We start from the raw sequence: 20,852 nt of genomic DNA on the forward strand, positions 1-20,852 counted from the left end.
GTCTGGAGAGAATGTGTAGAAAATAGCGCTAAAAATTCTCGCTATGTTTAATCATTGTTTCCTGACGCATTGGCTCAGCGGTAATAGCGCTCGGCTGCTGTCCCGAGCTGGCGGGTTTCGTCTCGGCTGCGCCAGCTGCGTTTTGGATGGAGGCGAAAGACGAGACGCCCTGCGTTTTCTGCGATTTTAGTGCACCTTAAAGAACCCCAGGTGGTCGAAATTAATCTCGAGCCCTCCACCCTAATAGCCCATGTTACTTTGGAACGTTAAACCTCTTAAACCAACCCAGCAATTTTTAATAATCCAATATCTTTGTTCTGTGGCTTCTTGAAGTTTGCACAACAGTATTTCCTTATCCATAAAACACATGTAGGGGAATGTTGTATCGGTTAGTGGATTAGTTTGTGTAGAATGCAGCGTTGAATGTTTGTCGTTATAAGCCATTTCTTCTTTAATATAAAGACCCCTAAAGTTTGCGAAAAAACTTACCATGAGTCATGCTTCCAGAATTCACTTTGTACGAACTCATTACAACTCGCTACTTTACAGTCGCGAAATACGCACCTAAGCATCGAATCGGCGTTGGCAAAATAGCTTCCCCTCCCACTTTGGTGGCTGAGGTCTCTTTTTCTCTTTCTCTCATATCGTGCAGGAGATGCCTAGCCGCTCCACCGGCCCGCTGTACCAGTTCTTGTTCGACCATCTTGAAAACGGCACATTCGGGGAGCGGCTCCGGTGGCGGGCAGCGGGCGTCTTCCAGCTACTGTGGAGGCGCGGCAACGCTTGGACAGCCTCCAGGGAGGAAGAGTGTGCCATGTTCATGGGGTGGCTTTCTCTTCGTGGCCGTCTATGTGTGGAAAGGTAGAAAAATAAAGACGACTGTGACACCAACGATCACTGTAATAGAGATAATGTTAACTCATAACATGCGTTGAACACGTACGGCTGGTACCGGCCCATTTGGTCGTTACACGGGGTCCCAGTTGAAGGATATCGAGGCTCTTAAAAAGACGGGGCGTTCAGCACGAGCGAAATGGACAGTACCGTGGGGAGTCAGTCGCTCGGCCTTGCCTGCCCAGTGTATTTCCAGCCAGCCTAGTTAATACTGAATAGCTAGCTTTTCATCTCTTCGAAGACTGAAGAGCTTCTTTAGGGGAAGGAGATTTTTGTTCCACCTCCCGTAGACACGCGATGCACATTTATGACCGCCGCTTCCGCTGCGGTCTGAGAGCAACGCGTTACGCGGGTCCACTTTCGAAATACAACGCATCTCACGCGGCCACCTCAAACTCCAACGCCCGTCGTGAACAGTGCTTCTAAGATAGACTTCTTTGAGAGCGCGCATGGGAGCGATGCGGTCACGTGATGTGTTTTTCTATTTCGCAGGCGGCTTCTTACAGGACGCAAAAAAAAAGCAACGCAAAGCATACCTTGCTCTAAACTTTTCAGCTGTTTGTTTTCAAACGTTGTCTACAACTTTCATACTAACACTTTGTTCCTGAAGCCAGTAGTTAAAACTTTAGGTAATCACACTTAATAATGAGATATGCTGACTGAAAAAAAATAATAATGTGGACATCTAACAGCGACTACTAACAGCACTCGGTTGGATGTATTCGCGTAGAATCCTCTTTATTTTTAAACTTATTTTTAGCTCGAACATCCTGTATGCAAGGCTTCGCTTCCACCCGCTGAGAGGCTTGTCCAAGCAGTTTTTTTTAAAATGAAACTCCTGAGAGAGTAAGAGAGTAATGAAACTCCTGAAAGAGTAATCGTAAAATAAAGAAGACTAAGGAAGTAATAACTGAACAAACGATTGAGGGCTCGTAGCTTGCCGAACCGCAAACATATTTTCACATCAGTGTGGGGTGTAATGAAGGTCATGCAATGGCAGTGTTGTAAGTAGCACATGTCTCCGTTGTGGCGTCACTTGTGCCCATCTTGTTTCCAGGCGTGGCAGGGCAGCAAGGAAGGCCGGATTAAGAACTGCCGTACGCGAAACAACGCTTTCGCGCTGCCTTGGCCGAGAACAACAACATAGACCAGGACAGCTGGAGGGGCGAGCCTGCAGGCCACGGATTCAAGCTTAATGTGTTCCCAAAAGATGTCCTAGGTCAGTGGTGGGTACCTCAGCTATCTCCTCTTTTCCGCCAAAGCGCAATTCCTAAGCTACTCTGCCTAAAGGCCATGATCATCGTCATCATCATCAGCCTGGCTATGCCCACTTAAGGGCAAAGGCCTCTCTCGTGTCTCCCCAATTAACCCTGTTCGTTGTCAGCTGCAGCCACCGTATATCTCGCAAACTCCTTAATCTCATCCGCCCATCTAACTTTCTGCCGCCCCCTGCTACGCTTGTCTTCCGTTGGAATCCACTCCGTTACCCCTAAGGACCAGCCCTGTCCAAGCTCATTTTCCCCTCTTGATTTCGACTAGAATGTGATTAATCCGTGTTTGTTTCCTCACCCACTCTGACCTCTTACGGTCTCTTAACGTTACACCTATCATTTTTCTTTACATAGCTCGCTGCGTTTTTCGTTAGCCTACACGTTACTGCCCCGTAGGTGAGTACCGGTAAGATACAGCTGTTATATACTTTTCTCTTTGGGGATATTGATAAACTGCCATCCATGATGTGAGAGGACCTGCCAAATGCGCTCCACCCCATTCCTATTCTTCTATTTATCCCCCTCTCATGATCCGGATCAGCAGCCACTGCTTGCCCTAAGTACCCGTATTTGCTTACCTCTTCCGGCACCTCGCTACCAATTATGAACTGCTGTTCCTTTGCGGGACTGTTGAACATAACTCTGATCTTCTGCATGTTAAACACCTACCGTATTGCTCTGCCTGTCTAACTCATTGATCATGATGACGCTATGATCATGTCAGTTCTAAAGGTTCTAACTATAAACGAGGCAAGCAATATTGAACGATGGTGAAGCTCAAACTTAAGTTATCATGACTCGCTTTCATTTGCATTTTTTGTTGCCTAGTCATACCTTGATCGCGTGTACTTTTGTTGGATGTTTCTTGCAAACAATTTATTTTGCTCCTATTGCTTCTGTTTGCTGTGTTCTTTGCTGCCTCCAGATTGTGTCCTGTTTTGGCTGTCCTTAGTTTTGATGTCAGATGCTTGTCATTTATCTTGTTTCAAGACCCCTAATTGCGGTGTGCTTTGCCGCGTTGCACGCGCCAAAGTCACGAGTCAATGTCAGACGCCCCTCGTCTCACAAGATGTTGGTAGCAGTACGGAAGGTAGAGCTCTCTCGTCCAATCAGGGCTCCATGAACACAGAAAGTAGTCCCTCGAATATTTGAGCAGTGTAGCACTATTAATCAAACAATAAGCACACCAACAGAAAACATAGTTTGGATTGGTAGATTTAGATGGTAGAGAGTGCTTCAACCACTGATGAAATGTACTGACATAGCCCGTACGTACACAGCTCTGCGGAGGCCTGCTACGAGGTAGTGATGCGTCGCCATTTTCCAACATGGCGCCGGCTGAGTCAGTTGTGTCACCTTTGTGCCCTACATCGACAGTGCGCTGTTTTCCCAAGCAAACGATCGCAGTTGGCTTCTTGAAATGCTTCGCGTCGAGAGCAGGGGCAGTTCAAATACGAATGCGCTCATCAAGCAGACGGAAAAACTAACTCAAGTGAGCGAGCGAACGCTTTACCAGTGGACAACACAGACGTTGAAGGCGGACCGAATGTTGTTCTCGAAGGCAGCGTTACAGTGATGGACAACGTGCCATGTCATTCTGTGAAGCAGGATAGAGTGCGTCGGGTGAGTAGCCTCAAAAAGGATATACATGCTTGGCTGTCCGGACAAAGTGTTGCGTGGTTATTAAGGCCGAGCTCATGACGCTTGTCAACAACGTGAACACAGGTGGGGACCGATACCGTGTGGACTGCATAGCCGAAGCTGCTGGCCATCTCGTTGTGCGCTTGCCACTCTACCACTGCCAAATGAACCCGACAGAGCTTGTTTGGAGCGATGTCAAGGGTTTCGTGGCCAGTCAAAACAAGACGTTTAAGCTCCAAAACGTGGAGTCTCTAGTTTGCCAAGGCATCCTGCAAGTGACTGCCGAGAAATGGAAGAATTACGTGCAGCGTGTTATCAATGAGGAAAATATGTTAGGAAACCGGACCACTTCATCGACGATGTTGTTGACCAAGGACTGGCTATTGTTGTCAACCTAGAGGACGACACAACCAGCAGTGTTGAATGGAGTTGTGTTGAGGACAATGAGATGAGCTCCATTAACGTGCGAACCTGCGAGCGAAAGTCAGGACCATTCAGTACTGTCGCAGTGAGAGTAACGAAAATGAGAACCACATCATTTTTCATGAGATGTGGCAGACGCCGTATTGGAGTGCTCCAGATTCATTTTGACCACTTGTGCGCTGGCTTTCGCGCAGCGCATGGGGTTGTTTTGCATTTCGCCACCATCGACATTCGGGTACCCCGGCCAGCATTCGACCTAACATAAACAGTGTAGTGGCAATGCTGGAAGAAATAGATTTATATACGCTAGACAGGAACATTGAAAATAACTGTGACGTAAAAACAGAGCAACTGATACAAAAAGGTGGCGGCAAAAAAAAGAAAAAAGTGGGGCCAGTCAGTCCCTTTCGAACGGGTGTCCGCGGGTCCAAAAACAGATAAACGAATAAAAAGACATGAAGCGCATCTGCTGGAGGTAAAAACAAGCTAACTACTAGTACGCCATTTTTCACATGGATGGAGCCACCTGCCAGCAAATGGCGGGGCGACAGGCGCGTAGGAACACACTAATGTAGTGCACACCATCCTGATTGGACGAGAGTGCTCTACCTTTCGTAGTGCTGCAAACATCTGGTGAGACGGGGTATAGATGCCAAACCAAAACTTCCCTTCAGAGTGCAGTGCAATAGCATTCGAGATCCCTCCAGCACAAGCACTCCTTCTCTTTGATAGATCGCGGGGAATTTTCATACCAGTACGCGGCAGTGGTGCAGTTTAAGCGATGCGTCACTTCCCTTTCAGGGGGTTGTTTCATACACAGCTTCCGGTGGGGCTTGTGACGCCCAGGTTAATTGTTCTGCGCGGATGGTTCTTCGGGACGCTGTCCATCTCTCGAGCAGTGAACTGATGCGCAGTGACACGGCGGGCATGTGGATATTGCACCGGACTTATTTAAATTAATTTTATTGCCACCTGTCACGATGAGCAAGTTGCCACGGCCCGGAGGCAACCTGCTCATCGTGGCAGGTGGCAATGAAATTAATTTAAATAATTTCAATGCAATTGCCACCTGTCCACAAATGACATGTGTGCCACCTGGTTTTTAGTGACACGGACGGACAGACGTTATATTTTTTCGTGAGCAGGACCTCTAATGTTATCGCATTATTAGCGTCTACGATTTTTGTGATTCATCGGAAGCAGCCCATCGCATTGGGCAGTAACAACAGCGACAGTCTTTCTGTGAAGCTTTTCCTTCTCCGACGGCCACGTCTTCTGTCTCCGTGCCGCAGGCGTGCAGCGCAATGTCTTAACGCTGTGGGAAAATTGCGCGCGCCCACTTGTGCTCCAAGTGTGCTGCCTTCGTGGAAACAACCGCTCGCAGCTGGAGAGACCGTTGGTCGACCTTAGCCAGCGCTCCAGGAGGAAGATGGGAGTGTGGGAATGAGGGAAGGGTTGAGGTAGTGTTGCATCGGCCCCGGTCTCCCGGATGAGGTCGCCGGGCACCTCGGACCGTTCCTCGCCATCCCGCGTTGCAGAGCGTTAATGGGGTGTGGAAAGTGAAAGGACAATAGTTCGGGCTTCCGTTATTAGCTCGGTTCACAGGAACACAGACGTACTGCCAGGCACCATTACTGTGTCCTTGGGCAAAGGGCAAACCAATTTCTATGATAAAAGGTGACCCTTTCCCGCTTTAGTCTTACGCAGGGGTTTACTGCGCCGCCCTTGTTGTGTCTTTTTTTTGCGGTAACGATTCTTCGTGTCGCCGTCTCCGTTGCGATGAGCCGTGCTAATTAGGGTCACTGCAGAACAGAGGAATCTTTCAGTAGTCCTGCCTGTAAGACATGTTTTTGTTTATAAACACGCCCATAATATGTCCATGTTCTTATAGACCCGGAGTCACTATTTTCTTTTTCGCTGTCTTCTCTTTATTGGAGTTGCGCAGGAGCCACTGTCCACGTTTGAGAGCTGCGCAAAAAGAAAACGTAGTGTGTAGCGAATAAGAAATACGCACATAAGCTTTACTCTGTAGACAGCCCTTTGAACGTATACTTCAACAAAAAATGTAAAATAATGACACAAATAGCTGGTGCAAGACTATAAGATGTGGAAGATATCCCACTGCACCAGTGAAAGTCCAACAATTTTAACAAAAATTTCGAGGATTCGGAAATTGTAAGCTACTGTTAACGGTCCATTGTTTCAATGACTAGCAAAATGTTTGTTTTAAAATTTTTCCATTGCTTGCATCGAGCAGTTGAGACTGCCACCGAAGACAAATGGGGAGAGAGAGAGAGAGAAAACTTTTATTGCTCTTTCAAGAGATTCGCGGAGATGAAGACTTCTTGGTCGTCCTGCTTGGGCGCTGGCGACTTGAGTCTTCGAGCAAGGGTGGGCCCTCAGTCCAGGGCTCCACTGAGTCGTGCCGCTTCAACAGCGTGCTGTACCAAGGCCCTCTGGACCTCGAGCTCGCTGCTGGAGAGACAGCTCTCCCATTGCTCCTCACTCGGTGTTTGATAATTGTGGAATGCTATGTTTCTTTCGCACTCCCAGGTAATGTGATAGAGTGTAGGTGTACCGCCGCACCAGGGACAGTCTGATCTGAATTACATTTCTGACGATAGCAATAACGTTGCCAGCAAAAAGTTGCAAGTCTGCCGACGGCAGAACTGCGAATATAGTCATTGGCATAGTGAAATCTTACATGTGTGAATTGCGTTGATCAACTTTTTCGAGTTCAAAGATGTTTCTGTCCAACGTTGTTGGGTATGCGTGGTGTATAAGTCTGAAGAAGGGTATACGGGAGGTGGGCTTTTGCAGTAATCTATATTATAGTTAAAATACCAAATCATGATACCTCTCGGAACAACATTCATCGGGTGAAACTATAGATGCTTGTGCCGACAGCAGATTGAGCGAGGTAACGTAGTACTGAGGCTCACCAATTACAAACTTCCAGTCCATATGTTAGGAAAAGGCTTGGAGGAGCCGCTGAAGCCACTATAAAATGCTCTGGCCGTAGTTGTCTTGTTTCAACCTGAGTACCACCCTACTCGTGCTGGAAGCTTACGAAATAAGCAAGGGTTCGAATTAAGCGGCGGAGGGCTAAGAGATGTTTCAAAATTTTTGAACATGTTTCTGAACCCGTAACAGCCTCCTCGTTTCCAACCGGCCCTCCCTCTGCTTGGCGTGAGCTATTAATTGCAGGCATTGTGTTCTTCCACAGTGTGCAGAATCCCTTTTGGCCAAAGGTGACCGGGTCGTGAAGAGCTCGCCGCGGTCGTCGCCTGGTGACGCAGCCTTCCCCAGCCTCGTTGAGAGCTGCGACGTGTACGCCGCGCCATGCCCACCTGGCGACGCGTACCACGTCTTCGTGCAACAGCCGGAGGGGGAGAAGGCTCCCCGATACTACGCCAAGACTGCGGCTGAAGCCCTGTATGCAGCTCCACTTCCCGCCGGCAATGTCGGCCCGGGATTTGCAAGTCTTTCCATCCTTTACGCGGCCCGACCTGGTGCCGAAAGTGGAAGCGGTCATCTCTGGGAACGCCAATGTTGCTCGCCTTTTTAACGTGAGTGATGCTGGAGAGGTTAATACCTTCGCGTGCCTACGCCCTCCTAACGATCGCTTTGACGCGATGGTCGGCTTCTTTTTCAAGTGAGGGCGGCGAGTGTACTGCCACTGCACTTACGCCGAGTGCGCCGTTTACTTCACTCCGCACGTGTGCGCTCTTGCCACCTGCCTTCGATCGGCGGCGGCGAAGCTAAGAAAGTGGAGCAGGTGCGCACAAGCATCGCTTTCGACATTGGAGGACAGAACCAAACCTTCGGTTGCGTGCTTTCTGCTTTGCTTTGATGCGTAAGGCGATTGGATCAACACGCGTGTTTCGCCTTACAGCCGCTAAATAACTTGTGATTTTTTCTCTCAAGCTGCTTCTCTCAACGCAGCACTACAGAGCGGAACACATACAACCAAAGTTTGGCGTCTATGCTCATTTAAACCCCACCTGGATCTCAGTCATCAAATCTAAACTGAATGACTCTTGTGGAGGGCTTAACTTCTCATGCACTGCCAATGACAGAGCGCTTGTTGCGCTTGGTTTTCTTCACAATATTTTGAAAGGGAGAAGTTCTCCGTCAAGGCTGCCAAAACCTTCCTGTGAACGTGGCTTCAGAGGCGTGGGTAGTCTGTTTTCTTTTTTTCTTCTGGCTCGTATCGGCGAAAATCCTGCTATGTGAGCCATTAACAGCTGTTGCTATAAAGAGTAACAGGCTGGTGCACGGTTGCGAGTGCAAAGATGATGCTGCATCGTTAACGGCGCTTAACCTTGATAGAAAATGCCTAAATTACTAACCGTACTCTGAACATTCTAGATGCGCATGAAATATTTCGGTTTGAAAAAAAAAAACGAAATTCTGCAAACTGCGATCTATGACGTGCATGTTTAACAGTTTTTTTTTTCTTTTTACGCTGTGAACGGGACACGGCCGTGCGACTGCGGGTTGCACCTTATCTTACCAAAAATAGTCGGCGGTGCTGAAGTTACAGCTTGCATCAGCTAATCAGAGGCTAATCTGAGGCCGCGTTCGTAAACCTGTCCTCCCCTGTCCGTGATTGGCCGTCTCCGGTTATGTCGTATACTCAGCCCTCATGATTTCCGAGGTCAGCGGCGTTAGCCAGTCACAAACCGTTCTAACTTAACAACAGTGTTGGGGATTCGGACACTGACAGACCGACGCCCACCCTGGCTTCCACATCGGTGCCGCATTCCACTGAGACGGAGTGCTGACAGCGGCTCCTTGCAGCAACAGTCGTAGTGCTAACTGGACGCGCCAAGCCAGCTACCAAAGTGCGAATATACCGCAAAGCGCGGGTGACTGGAAGCAAGGCTGCCGCGCTTTTTGTGTCGATTTCGTGTTCTATCTTCATTTTTCCTTGGGTGTTAAGTCGGTGACCCGCACCTGTTCAGTAGTTGATTTCCTTTAGGTAAGAGTGCCCAAAGGTCACCTTTAGTCAAGCGGAAGTCGTTAGCATCGCCCTCGAAGCATTCGAATGCAATCATATCCAGAAAAAACGCAGTCCATGTCTATATGTTCTTCTTTTAGTAGTCGCACCATGATGCGTGAGTGCATGTTGCATCATGTTGGTTGCCTTTTTTTTTGGCGTATCGTGTGTGCAAAAGCTTCCGCGCGACGTTTAAGTAGCATTTTATGCAGCGTCACGGGTCGCAGCCACGTAAGTTTTAATATGTTCAAGTTTGTTGAACAAAACATTGCTTAGATACCGAACGGCAAGCCTGTAGTATAAACCGCGGGATATTTTGTGGAAACGTTTAGAGTGATTGGTAAGTTTGTGAGTAAAACATTCCCCTCTAGTAGTGGAGGCTTTTGTGATAATATTTTGGCATCTGGTACACCTCCTTTCCTCTGCTTCGTCCCCTCGTAGCTGTTTTACAGCAGTGCGCGTCTACACCTGCGCCATATGGCCGCTTGTTATACGACTTGACTCGCAGATGCGGTGGGCTGTGATATAAGCGGCACCCGAGCTTGATTTGCTAACTTCTGCAACGCCCCTCTCAGTGCACGGGAAACGTATTGCCACGTATCATTGTAGTGTCCGTTCGTTTGCGCAAGGCCGCAGGAAAGGGGTGTTATCATTTGTGTTCGTGACGCGAGAAGCGACCGGACTAATCTCGATTGATCACAGCCATGCCGAGCTGCATCTACGCGGTTCCAGATTACTCTAGATGATCTCGACCTGTTATCTCGAAGTTTCCTTGCCGGCTTTAAATTGAACGATGCCGCGAGCAGCCGGCATTCGTAGTTCGACGATTGACGAGCACGCTTGTTGCTTACGCCGCCACCGAGTGATTCAGTTGGTTTGCGGGTGCAAGTCAGCCCAAATAAAGAGCTTCGTTTGCCACTATTTCTGGTGTCTTCCTGACCGCTGGACTGCCGTCACTACAACGTGACAGTATTACACTGTGGCAGTTCGGGCAACTTTCCCGCCAAGTAGGCATATCAATGAGAGGAGCACACAGTGGTGCTTGCTGCTTATTTCGCGTTGCCGGCGTTTCGAAATTTTCGACCTTTTTTTAAGGGTAGATAGAGGCCTCGCTCATGCAGTGACCGCAGTGCGCTGATAAGGTTCTCACCAGAAAACTGCGGCCAATGCATCGCAAACGTAAGAACATCGGGACCAGGATTTATTCCAATTTCAATAATTCTATTCCATTTGTATTATGTTCCTGTTGTCGCTTGACTGAATTATTAGAATAAAACAGAATAGCAGAGAACTGCACCATACTGTTCTTGACTTAAAGACCAAGTCCTTTTTTTTTGCTTTTTACAATTTGAGTTGATAATCACATCCCAATCGTTAGGGTCCCTTCGCTCTGGTGCAAAAAAAAAGAAACGAAGTACAAATAGAATTATTTGTCTGAAATGGCCAAACGCCAGCTCGAAATTTTTGTCCTTCAGCATACAGAGTCATTATCGACTGCCCTGCGTCCAGTGACGTCAGACACGCAAGGCTTCTTGTAGAAATCATCCCGGTAGAGGGCGCAAAATGAAAAAATTGAAAAAAAAATGAAAAAAAAAAAACGAAAGAATATTGCGAGGCGTTACTTGGTAGTGGTAGCGGCGGGGCTAAATCATGTCCTGAATGCTGACGCCGCACAAGTAGTGAGAAGACTAGCTGAGGGTGTCGACGGTATAAGGGCGATAGCAGAGCAAGCGCAGATCGTGGTGTCTACAGTGCCGGAGGTACAAGGAAGGAATGGAAAGGTTGCTAACGACGTAGTGAATCTTAATCGAGAGATAAGGCCGTTAAGCCTCGAGAAAGGCTTTGAGGTGGTAGACAAACAAGGAAGTGCACAGAGCAGGCTTGGGCAGAGGCTTTAGACGAGATGGCATCCTCTTCAGTGGAAGGGTACGAGAAGAGATAGGCTGGCGTCTGGGAGGACGAGCGGTAGCTTTTTTAGGGGGTCCACGGTGGCTCAGGGCGTACAGGTAGGAAGCAGCGAAGTGGTAAATCTAGCAATGGCGGCTGAGCCCAACAAAATGGCTACTAGGAGGCCCAGAAAGAAAACTATGAAAAAGGAATTTAACGCCAGGATCAGTTACATAAATATGCAAGGGGGTAGAAAGAGATCGAAATGGCGGGACGTTAAAGAACCCAAGGTGGTCGAAATTTCTGGTGCTTTTCACTACGGCGTCCCTCATAGCCCGAGGGGCTTTCGGACATTAAACGCCCATAAACCAAACCAAACTAGTAAAATTAATAATTGTTGCTGCGCCGTGTCCTTCCCTTGAAAACCAGCTTTCTCTTGATTTTGAGGGAATGAAATGCGCATAACTGGACACCTTAAGCACTCAGTGAAAAAAAAAGCATAAATGCTAGCTGACATCATTTAGTTGGCTGTACCAGTTTAAATGCATGCTTGAGGTGTCCTCTGACCAAATGAGCCAAATATCGAAAACTAGATTGTCATACATACTTAGTGCAAATGGGTCCTAGCGTTTCATGAAAAGTGATTTTTTTTTAGGCAGATAGACGCTTTTCTCGGCCAAGTGATGCTAGTATTCGCGAACACCAGAAAAGAGGCGCACCTGGTTATACTAGTTAAATTAATGAATGCACAGATAAGTGAGTTACCGCACCCTATCTTTTCCTTGAAAACCAGTTTTCTCTTCATTTTGGGGAAAGGAAATGAACATAACTGGACACCTCTAGTTTTAACTGCAGATAGGCACTTGGTTGCAATTCAAGATTTTGTAGCTGGCCATTAGTGCAATGGCTATATTAGTTTTTAGAAAACGCAATTACTTTCGGCCCTGTGGTTCAATAAATTTTGGCATTTCTAGTGCAATTAGAGCGCACGCTCAGCGATGTCCATCTAAACGCGTCAACCCCTGGCGCGTATGCCACGTGACGCACCCTGTCCAGCCTGCACTGCGGTGATCACCGTTCCTCGCTGCACCAGCCGAGGCAGAGGCAGAGGTGGTCACGTGGCATGTGCGTCATGGAGTGACGCAGTTTGATGGTCATCGCTGAGGGCGAGCGCCGCAGGCACGCGGTTTTGGAATTCAGCACGAAATTAAAAGAAACTAATGCGGTTATTGCTAATGGCGAGCTACAAATCTGATTTCAACCAGGTGCCAATCTGTAGTCATTAAAAATTATTATTATTTAGTTGCTAACTTTATGGTGTCGACCAGCACCGGCATTACACTCCAAAACACGGATAAGGACATTTGGGAGTAAAAAGAGAATAAGCTGTCCCCTATTGCACAGCCTTTTAATGGGCAAGGTATTCTGCCCATGTTGGGAAGTACACAATCCCAAAATATAAGGAATGTTTGCCCTCTGCAATAGGGGAATATTCCCACTGCAAAGCATAGTGATGTGATGTAGTTAGAACATAGGAGGCGGTCTTTCCGATACTCATGCTCGCGAAAACGGAAAAGCGATTTACTGTATACTTTTGGCATAGCCTGAACCGCTTACCGTGCGCACTGGTACCGTGCGCCGCCAGTGCGCACGAGCAAATTGGTCGCAACACGGCAGGCGTGCGCCTACCTGGCGAGCACGTGGCACCATCTGCCGCCTTCAAGGCGATCTGCGCATGGGCACTGACCATGACCTTTGACCCTGAACTTTGACATTAAACTTTCACTTTGTAATTTGTCGGCAGAGGTAGTAAGAAAGCACCATGTCACGTGATTCAGTTCACAGTTGTGACGTCAGGTATGGGGCGTATATAACCAGAGCTGTGCGCTTGACTTAAACTATGGAGGAAGGAGAGTGCACTGAGGAGCGCACGTATAGTGAACTACATCTTCGAAGATTGCGGCAAGCTTCTTCTGACAATCCGGCAGACCGCTTGCTTACGTCGCTTTCGCTACATGAAACTCTGTTTGGCAGAGTTGAACCGCTGCCTAACTTTTAGTATCCGATTGCAATCCGCATGCAATTTCGGGGCTGTTCTCATGGAAAAAAAGGCATTAAAATTGGGTAATTACGGTACGTGATTAGTACATGTGTCAATAAATACTGAGATAAACCGTCTCGTGAAACAAAAAGCCGTTTGAAACAGCCATTGATGATGAGTACTCTGTACATATCTGGTAAATATTTTCAACATTCACAGATTTCCTTTTAAACTGATACACATCAGTGCGCTCTGTGCAGGTGCATTGTACAGCAGGGCAGCCATTGTATGCATCAAGATTATATTGCAAAATTAAAGGACGTCTGCATAGCCGCCGCGGTGGCTCAGTGGCTGTGGTGCTCGGCTGCTGGCCCTGAAGACGCGGGTTCGATCCCGGCCGCGGCGGCTAGAATTTCTTTTGGAGGAGAAATTCTAGAGGCCCGTGTGCTGTGCGATGTCAGTGCACGTTAAAGAACCCCAGGTGGTCGAAATTTCCGGAGCCCTTCACTACGGCCTCTCTCATAGCGTTAGTCGCTTTGGGACGTTAAACCCCACAAAACCAAACCAAAGGACGTCTGCATCGAAGAAGAGCCCAGTTTATAATATCTTTTCTTTATTGGCAATGACGTTCGAAATATACGCAATTGAAAGCTCATTGACTTGTCTTTCTGGCGTCGCGCATTTATATAACGGTGTGACCTGAATTTAAAATGCAACAAAGACACATTTATAAATTATGTGACTTGAATTTATAATGCAACAAATATACACACCGCTTACGTAGTTTGCGACGTAAACGCTGTTATTGTGATATCGGCCACAGTACTATGCGCCCGGACGTTTTATAAATATGCAACGCGGAAGGCTAACTCATCAAGCTTTGGAATACATAAGTATGATGTTCGACATTTTGAACCCCATTGGCCTCTTAGGAAAATGAAAAAACTGCGCTCACCTTCGCGATATAATCTTACCGTTTAATCAAACAATAAAAGGTTATTAGTTAATTTGCTACTTAATCATCTAATGATTGGGCTGTGTCTTTCTCTGTGTCCGCCTTGTTGCTGCACAATCCAGCTGCACAGACCGCACCGAAGTATCGCCCACAGTGTTTAAAATAAGAATCTGTAAACATTAAAAGAAAATAACTCTCTATAATATATTAGCTTGTGTATGATGAAGCCTGCAAATTTCTTGTCACACGTTTGCAGAGTCGGCGCTATCCTCTGGACGTGGTGCCCTCAGTTCGACCAATGGTGCCCGGCGGTGCCTTCCGCTGAAATGCGAAGGTGAGTTTGCAGCTACTTTTGAAATGCACCATCGTAAGTTACTACACCATGTTAGCAGCCACTTATCTTTCAGCTGGGCATGCTTTCATGTATAGTGCCATATTCAATGTTGAACATCGTCGCATTTTTTTATGCACTGTAAACAGGAATACGCCTGTATCGGAGTAAAGCTCCTTCCATACGCTGTCCTCCGATATGCTGTCCTTCCATACGCGCAATTATCTAATGGGAACGCCGCACTACTTTTTTAAAGGATGCTGGAAACAAATTTATTGATGTCCAGCATGCTTAATGTTTCCAGTCACGTTTCGAAAAATTTCGTTCACAAATAACTTCTGGACAAGTGAGTGGTTTCAGCCAATTAGACTTTCAGCAACCACCGTGGTGGCGGCTGCCTATCTCAAGGTCTCGGGTTCGATCCCGCTTGCAGTACGGCGTAAGTACACGTTGAAGAGCCTCAGATGATCGAAATCAATCCGGAGCTCTCCATTACAGCGCTCCTCACCCATGTGTCACTTCGGGACTAAACACTGCATATATCAAGGCCGTTCAGGAGCAGCAGCTGTCTTGCATGTGTTTGCCACTTCATCTGCATTCGTGTAATAGGTTCTGTTTGTGAAGTTAAATACCATTAAACCAAGTCATTGACGCGTGTACAACTGCTTCAGTGTTCGTGTTTCGATGCAGATAAGCGACCTTAGGCCTCACTCGCTATCATTTAACTCACTTTTCAGTCACACTTCGGAATTAACCTGGATAATAGTAACGACCAGTCTGTCTTAGTAAGCGTGCACTCTATTTGCACTGTTTATGCAGTGTAATCGGGCTGTATACACTGTATACATGTAGGTCGTGCCGTCACTGCCGCAGCCGTTGGTCCCCGCCACCTCGCCCCTACTCCTTCGTCGACCACCGCAACGACTACGGCCCGCGCCGCTTCACACCACGTCCCGATCCGCTCCGTGACTAGCCCGCTCCGTACGCTCGTGGGTCCAGCCGCTCACCTTCCCCATTAGGCCGCCGCTCCCGTTCTCCTACCACACGCCGCAGCCCTTCTCCTTCGACCTCCCGCCACTTCTCGGAAAACTAGCCGATGCAGCCCCCGGAGGTGACGCTGCATCATTGACCCGGCCTGAAAATCCTCTCTTGACCCCCGCTGCCCAACGTAATCCCCTGAATGTTCTCGTGGATGGTGTCCCGGTCCTTGCCCTCATTGATACTGGCGCCCAAGTGTCTGTCCTGAGCTCTTCTTTGGGCCGCCGTCTGAAGAAAGTTTTAACGCCTGCCGCCATGTCCACGGTTCGCGTCGCCGATGGCAGCCCCGCTGCCGTGATTGGAATGTGCACTGCGAGTGTCAGCATTGCCGGCCGTCGTATACCCGTTCTGTTCACCGTCCTGACCAGGTGCCCTCAGGATATAATCCTTGGCCTTGACTTTTTAACCGCCCATTCAGCTCTTATTGACTGTTCCTCAGGCCTTCTCCGATTGGATCTGCCCCTGTGCAGTGACGACTCCACCAGCTCACCTCGCCTTCAATCCACCGAGTTTGCTAGTCTCCCGCCACAAGGTGCTGTCTACATCCCTATGTCTCCTTCTCCTCCCGTCCCTGATGGAGACTAAGTCGCCTGCCATCTCACCGCTGTCATTCTGAATCGTAACGTCCTCTTTCCCCACACCATTGTCCACATCACCAACAACTGCACCTGCCTCCCTGTCCTCAACTTCAGCCTGTCCCCTCAGGTACTTCCGACCGGCATTTCACTTGCTGATCTGTCCTCATTGACCGATTGCACAGTTTCTGTCCTGCCTTCTGACCCAACGACTGCCGTCTCCAATGTCCCTACATCGCAGCCCTCCCGTGAGGATTCTACTTCCCGGATGATAGCGGCCGATCTCCCCTCTGCTGATTCTACAGCTCTTCACAGCCTCTTGTCCTCCTACAGTGATATTTTTTACTTTGGTGACCGTCCCTTGGGTCAAACCTCTGTTGTCGCCCACCACATTGACACCGGCGAGCCCCGCCCTATTCACAGACGGCCCTATAGGGTCTGCCTCGCAGAGCGCCGTGTTATTCAGGCAGAGGTGAACAAGATGCTGGCCCGCAACATCATCGAGCCTTCGAGTAGTCCTTGGGCGTCCCCTGTCGTGCTTGTTAAAAAGAAAGATTAAAACTGGCGATTCTGCGTCGATTACCGCCATCTGAATGCCGTCACAAAGAAAGACGTCTACCCTTTGCCCCGAATTGACGACGCTCTCGACTGCTTGCACGGCGCCAGTTACTTTTCCTCCATCCATCTTCCCTCAGGGTACTGGCAGATCGCTGTCGATGAACGGGATCGGGACAAAACCGCCTTTGTCACCCCGGACAGCATGTACCAATTTAAAGTCATGCCTTTCGGCCTGTGCAATGCCCCTGCGACCTTCGAGCGCATGATGGACTCCCTCCTGCGCGGTTTTAAGTGGACGACATGCCTCTGCTACTTAGATGACGTGATTGTTTTTTCGTCCACATTCCAAAGCCACCTGCATCGCCTTTCAGCCATCCTTGCCGTCTTCCGCCGCGCTGGTCTTCAGCTGAACTCGAAGAAATGTACCTTCGGCCGCCGTCAGCTCAAGGTCCTTGGCCACTTGGTCGATTCTGCTGGGATCCAACCCGACCCCGACAAAGTCCGCGCCGTGCGTTCATTTCCTACTCCGCGCTCCTCCGGTGATGTGCGCAGCTTCTTCGGCCTATGTTCCTATTTCCGCCGGTTCATCAAGGACTTTGCGGAAATAACCCGACTTCTTACCACGCTCCTCAAGAAGGACATCCCGTTCTCTTGGGGACACCCCCCAGCTGACGCCTTCAGAGCCCTTAACAGTGCCCTCACTGCTCCAGCTGTGTTGGCGCACTTTGATCCTTCAGCCCCTACGGAACTTCGCACCGATGCGAGCGGCCATGGCATTGGTGCCCTACTTGCTCAGCGGCAACGCAACAAGCTTCGCGTTACTGCGTACGCCAGCCGTCTCCTTTCTGTGTCAGAGCGCAACTATTCTATTACCGAGCGGGAATGCCTCGCCCTGGTTTGGCCTATTGCAAAATTCCGCCCTTACTTGTTTGGGCACCCTTTCTCTGTTATCACGGATCACCACGCCTTATGCTGGCTTTCTTCGCTCAAAGACCCTACTGGCCGGCTGGGGCGCTGGGCTCTTCGCCTACAAGAGTACACATTTTGTGTCGTCCACAAGTCCGGCCGCTTGCACCAGGACGCGGATTGCTTGTCCCGTTACCCTGTCGATGCGCCCTCCTCCAACGAATGCGAGGCTGACGCCTGCGTCTTATCCATCTCGGCCTTCCGCAACATTGCACAAGAACAGCGCTTGGATTCTTCGCTGCGTTCCCTCATCGACCGCCTCACTGCCAACCGCTGTGATGCGTCCCTCGCCCCGTTTGCGCTCCATGAAAACGTCCTCTACCGGCGCAATATGCGGCCTGATGGCGCTGACCTCTTGCTCGTTGTCCCTCAACATCTGCGCAGCAGCGTCCTTGAGCAGCTTCATGACGTTCCCACGGCCGGTCATCTTGGAGTCTCCCGCACCTACGACAGCGTGCGCCGCCGCTTCTTTTGGCCCGGTCTATACCGTTCTGTCCGCCGTTATGTGGCCGCTTGCGAGCTGTGCCAACGACGGAAGACGCCCTCGGTTCTCCCTCCCGGAGACCTTCAGCCGATTCCAATCCCCGTAGACCCGTTTTCCCGTGTCGGCCTCGACCTGCTCGGCCCTTTTCAGGTGTCTGCTATGGGAAACAAATGGATCGCGGTCGCGACGGACTACTCCACGCGCTACGCTATTACTCGAGCGATCCCAACCAGCTGCGCAACTGATGTCGCTGACTTTCTCCTGCACGACGTCATACTCCACCACGGTGCTCACCGTCACCTGCTCACCGATCGCGGCCGCTGCTTTCTTTCCAAAGTGGTCGCCGAACTCCCCCGCTCCTGCTCCGTCCGTGATCAGTTCGCCACGGCCTACCATCCGCAGACGAACGGCCTCACTGAACGTTTGAACCGTACCCTCGCCAACATGATTTCCATGTACGTCTCCGACCATCACCGCGACTGGGATATTAGCCTCCCATTTGGTAGATTCGCCTACAATTCTAAGCGTCACGATACAGCCGGCTTCTCCCCTTTTTACCTTCTTTTTGGCCGCGATCCTTTGCTGCCCTTAGACAGTGTACTGCCCGCCACCGCCTCCACGAGTCCTTACGCTCGGGACGCCATCGCTTGCGCCGACGCTGTCCGTCTTGTCGCCCGCCAGCGGCTATCGGCCTCCCAAGTCAATCAGAAACGACGTCATGACTGTCGCCGTCGTGAAGTCACCTACTCTCCTGGCTCCCTTGTGTTATTCTGGGTCCCTTCCCGCCGTGTGGGCCTTTGTGAAAAACTGCTCCCCCGATATACAGGCCCTTATCGGGTCGTACGTCCGGTGACGTACGACCCGATATTCTTGTGCATAAAATTTCTTGCTTCTCATTTTTCTCAACTACTGTACACAGCACACATGACCGCGTTATGTGATCTTGGTAATAAAACTGGTTAGGATGTCCAAAGAGCTGCTGCTTTTCTGAACACCCAACTTATAAATTGCTTATATGGAGGCCCTATAGATGTACAAAGGGGGTCAAAAGTTCCCAGGCCACGGGGTCTGCTTTGTGCAGTCAGGCCCTTAACACCGCTTTGAATCTAGCAAGGTTGTGAAAGGTGAGAATGATGGTTCTCCTACCCCGTATAGATACATTCATCTTCGTGGACGACGTAAATGCCCAGCCATGTGACTCAAAAGCAGACCATGTGGCTGGAAACCTGACACCTCACGTACATAAGGTGGAGTACAAGTGCTTCTACGGGCAGTTTGTGGGAATGCGTATTTTTGCTGCAGCAATGTTTTTTTTTGGTGTTTCCCGTTCTAATAATCCTCATTTCATCCTCGACGACGACGTGGTGCCCAGGACGAGCTTCAGCAGCCGAGAAGCACGTGCAACAGCGACAGCCGGTGTACAGTGTGCAGAAGAGTGCGAGCAAGTTACTTCCGCCAGCAGTCCTCCCATCTCGACGAACCCCACAAACCCGATGAAGGCGCAGGAGTGCCTCACATTCTCATTTAAAACCCGCCTTTCACAATGTGCAGTCGTAGGGGTGTCTACAGCAATGCAGTGTTGAACTTACTGCCAATCAAGCATGGCATAATAAAGGGCGTGCTAAACAGCGTGTGGTACTGAATCTTGGTTTTGACATTACGACGGCCGGGAACCCATCATCCAAAAGAAGCCCTGGTGACCTATTTTACTGAGAACACTAACTAGATGGGCTGAAGGCTGATCATAGCCTGAAATTGCCCATCTTCCTGCACAACGGCAGTCTTCACTAATGCCACTTCGAATAAAAAATATGGAGGATACTGCGATACCGGGCCTGCAGCGCACACAGTGTCAGCACCAGATAATTTTTGGCAAGTATTCTTACCACCAAACTACCTTTCTGAAAGCCATTGTTCCTCCCATTCTACGCGCTTTTGCCACCATGGATGCTAGATAGTTAGGGCACAAACAAGCCTGCGGTGCAGTCAACGAGGCAGCGGTTTGGAATGTGCTCTTGAACATCGCCGAAACTCTATACCGCCTAGCTTTGCTCCTGCGCATGCTGTACGGTCTCAATTTTTTAGTCTACAGAGATGAAAATTGACTTTGGGAAGGGCGCAGTCTCATTTTCGCAGGCAGTGGAAGAGTGGATTTGGGCACGTTTGATTTGGGGGAGTATGGTGAAAGCTTGGAAGCACCCAGTCTTTAGTGATCGCCATGTAAGGTTTAGCCACGGCCGCTAGATACAAAGCGCAAAGCGAGGTGCGGCCCGCCACGTCGCACAGAAACGGCGTCTTGGGCCTAGTTCTCCGTGCGCCCGCCGCGGCGCCACTGCTCGGGGACAACTGCTCGCAGGGAAACGCCGCGACAGCTGCGTCGGTACGCCCGTTGCTCACTGTTAGAGGGCGTAAACAGTGCTCTTCCTAGTGCTTGATTAAAGACTGCATTTTTAAGTAATCATTGAAAGCGCCGATTATGTCACAATCACCGCAGCAGGTGGGAAGTGTATGCCTGAACGCTGTCCATAACGCCCGCCTATACGATGCACGACCGGGCGAGCGGCTGTACCTCAGGATGTTGCATTAATGCGCCTGAAGCTTTCGATCTACTTTTAAGGCGTGAGCCTTTTATGGCTCATGACTCGCCAGCGTGTCCGTCCGTCCATGCGTCCGCGGCAGCTGTCATTAATAGTTACTTGAAAAGTCAGTAATGATAGTTAATGGTGTAGTAGTAGATGTACGAACAGTAATGATGATTAGTTAATGATACCCACTAAACGCGCACA

At 49.4% G+C, this 20,852-nt stretch overlaps 1 protein-coding gene across 1 annotated transcript in view; it reads left to right on the forward strand.

Moving 5' to 3' along the window:
* Nucleotides 1-19,694, forward strand: part of LOC149347830 (uncharacterized) — a 39,469-nt gene extending 19,775 nt beyond the window's left edge. The window contains exons 10-14 of the mRNA XM_089587527.1: nt 653-861; nt 1,952-2,113; nt 7,456-7,798; nt 14,371-14,448; nt 19,439-19,694. Coding sequence (XP_089443653.1) covers nt 653-663 — 11 coding nt within the window. The 3' untranslated portion in view covers nt 664-861; nt 1,952-2,113; nt 7,456-7,798; nt 14,371-14,448; nt 19,439-19,694. The remainder of the gene's footprint in view (nt 1-652; nt 862-1,951; nt 2,114-7,455; nt 7,799-14,370; nt 14,449-19,438) is intronic.
* Nucleotides 19,695-20,852: the final 1,158 nt, after the last annotated feature.

This window comes from Amblyomma mixtum, chromosome 4 (assembly GCF_055824585.1).
Source record: "Amblyomma mixtum isolate Tamu chromosome 4, ASM5582458v1, whole genome shotgun sequence".
Lineage (NCBI taxonomy): Eukaryota > Metazoa > Arthropoda > Arachnida > Ixodida > Ixodidae > Amblyomma > Amblyomma mixtum.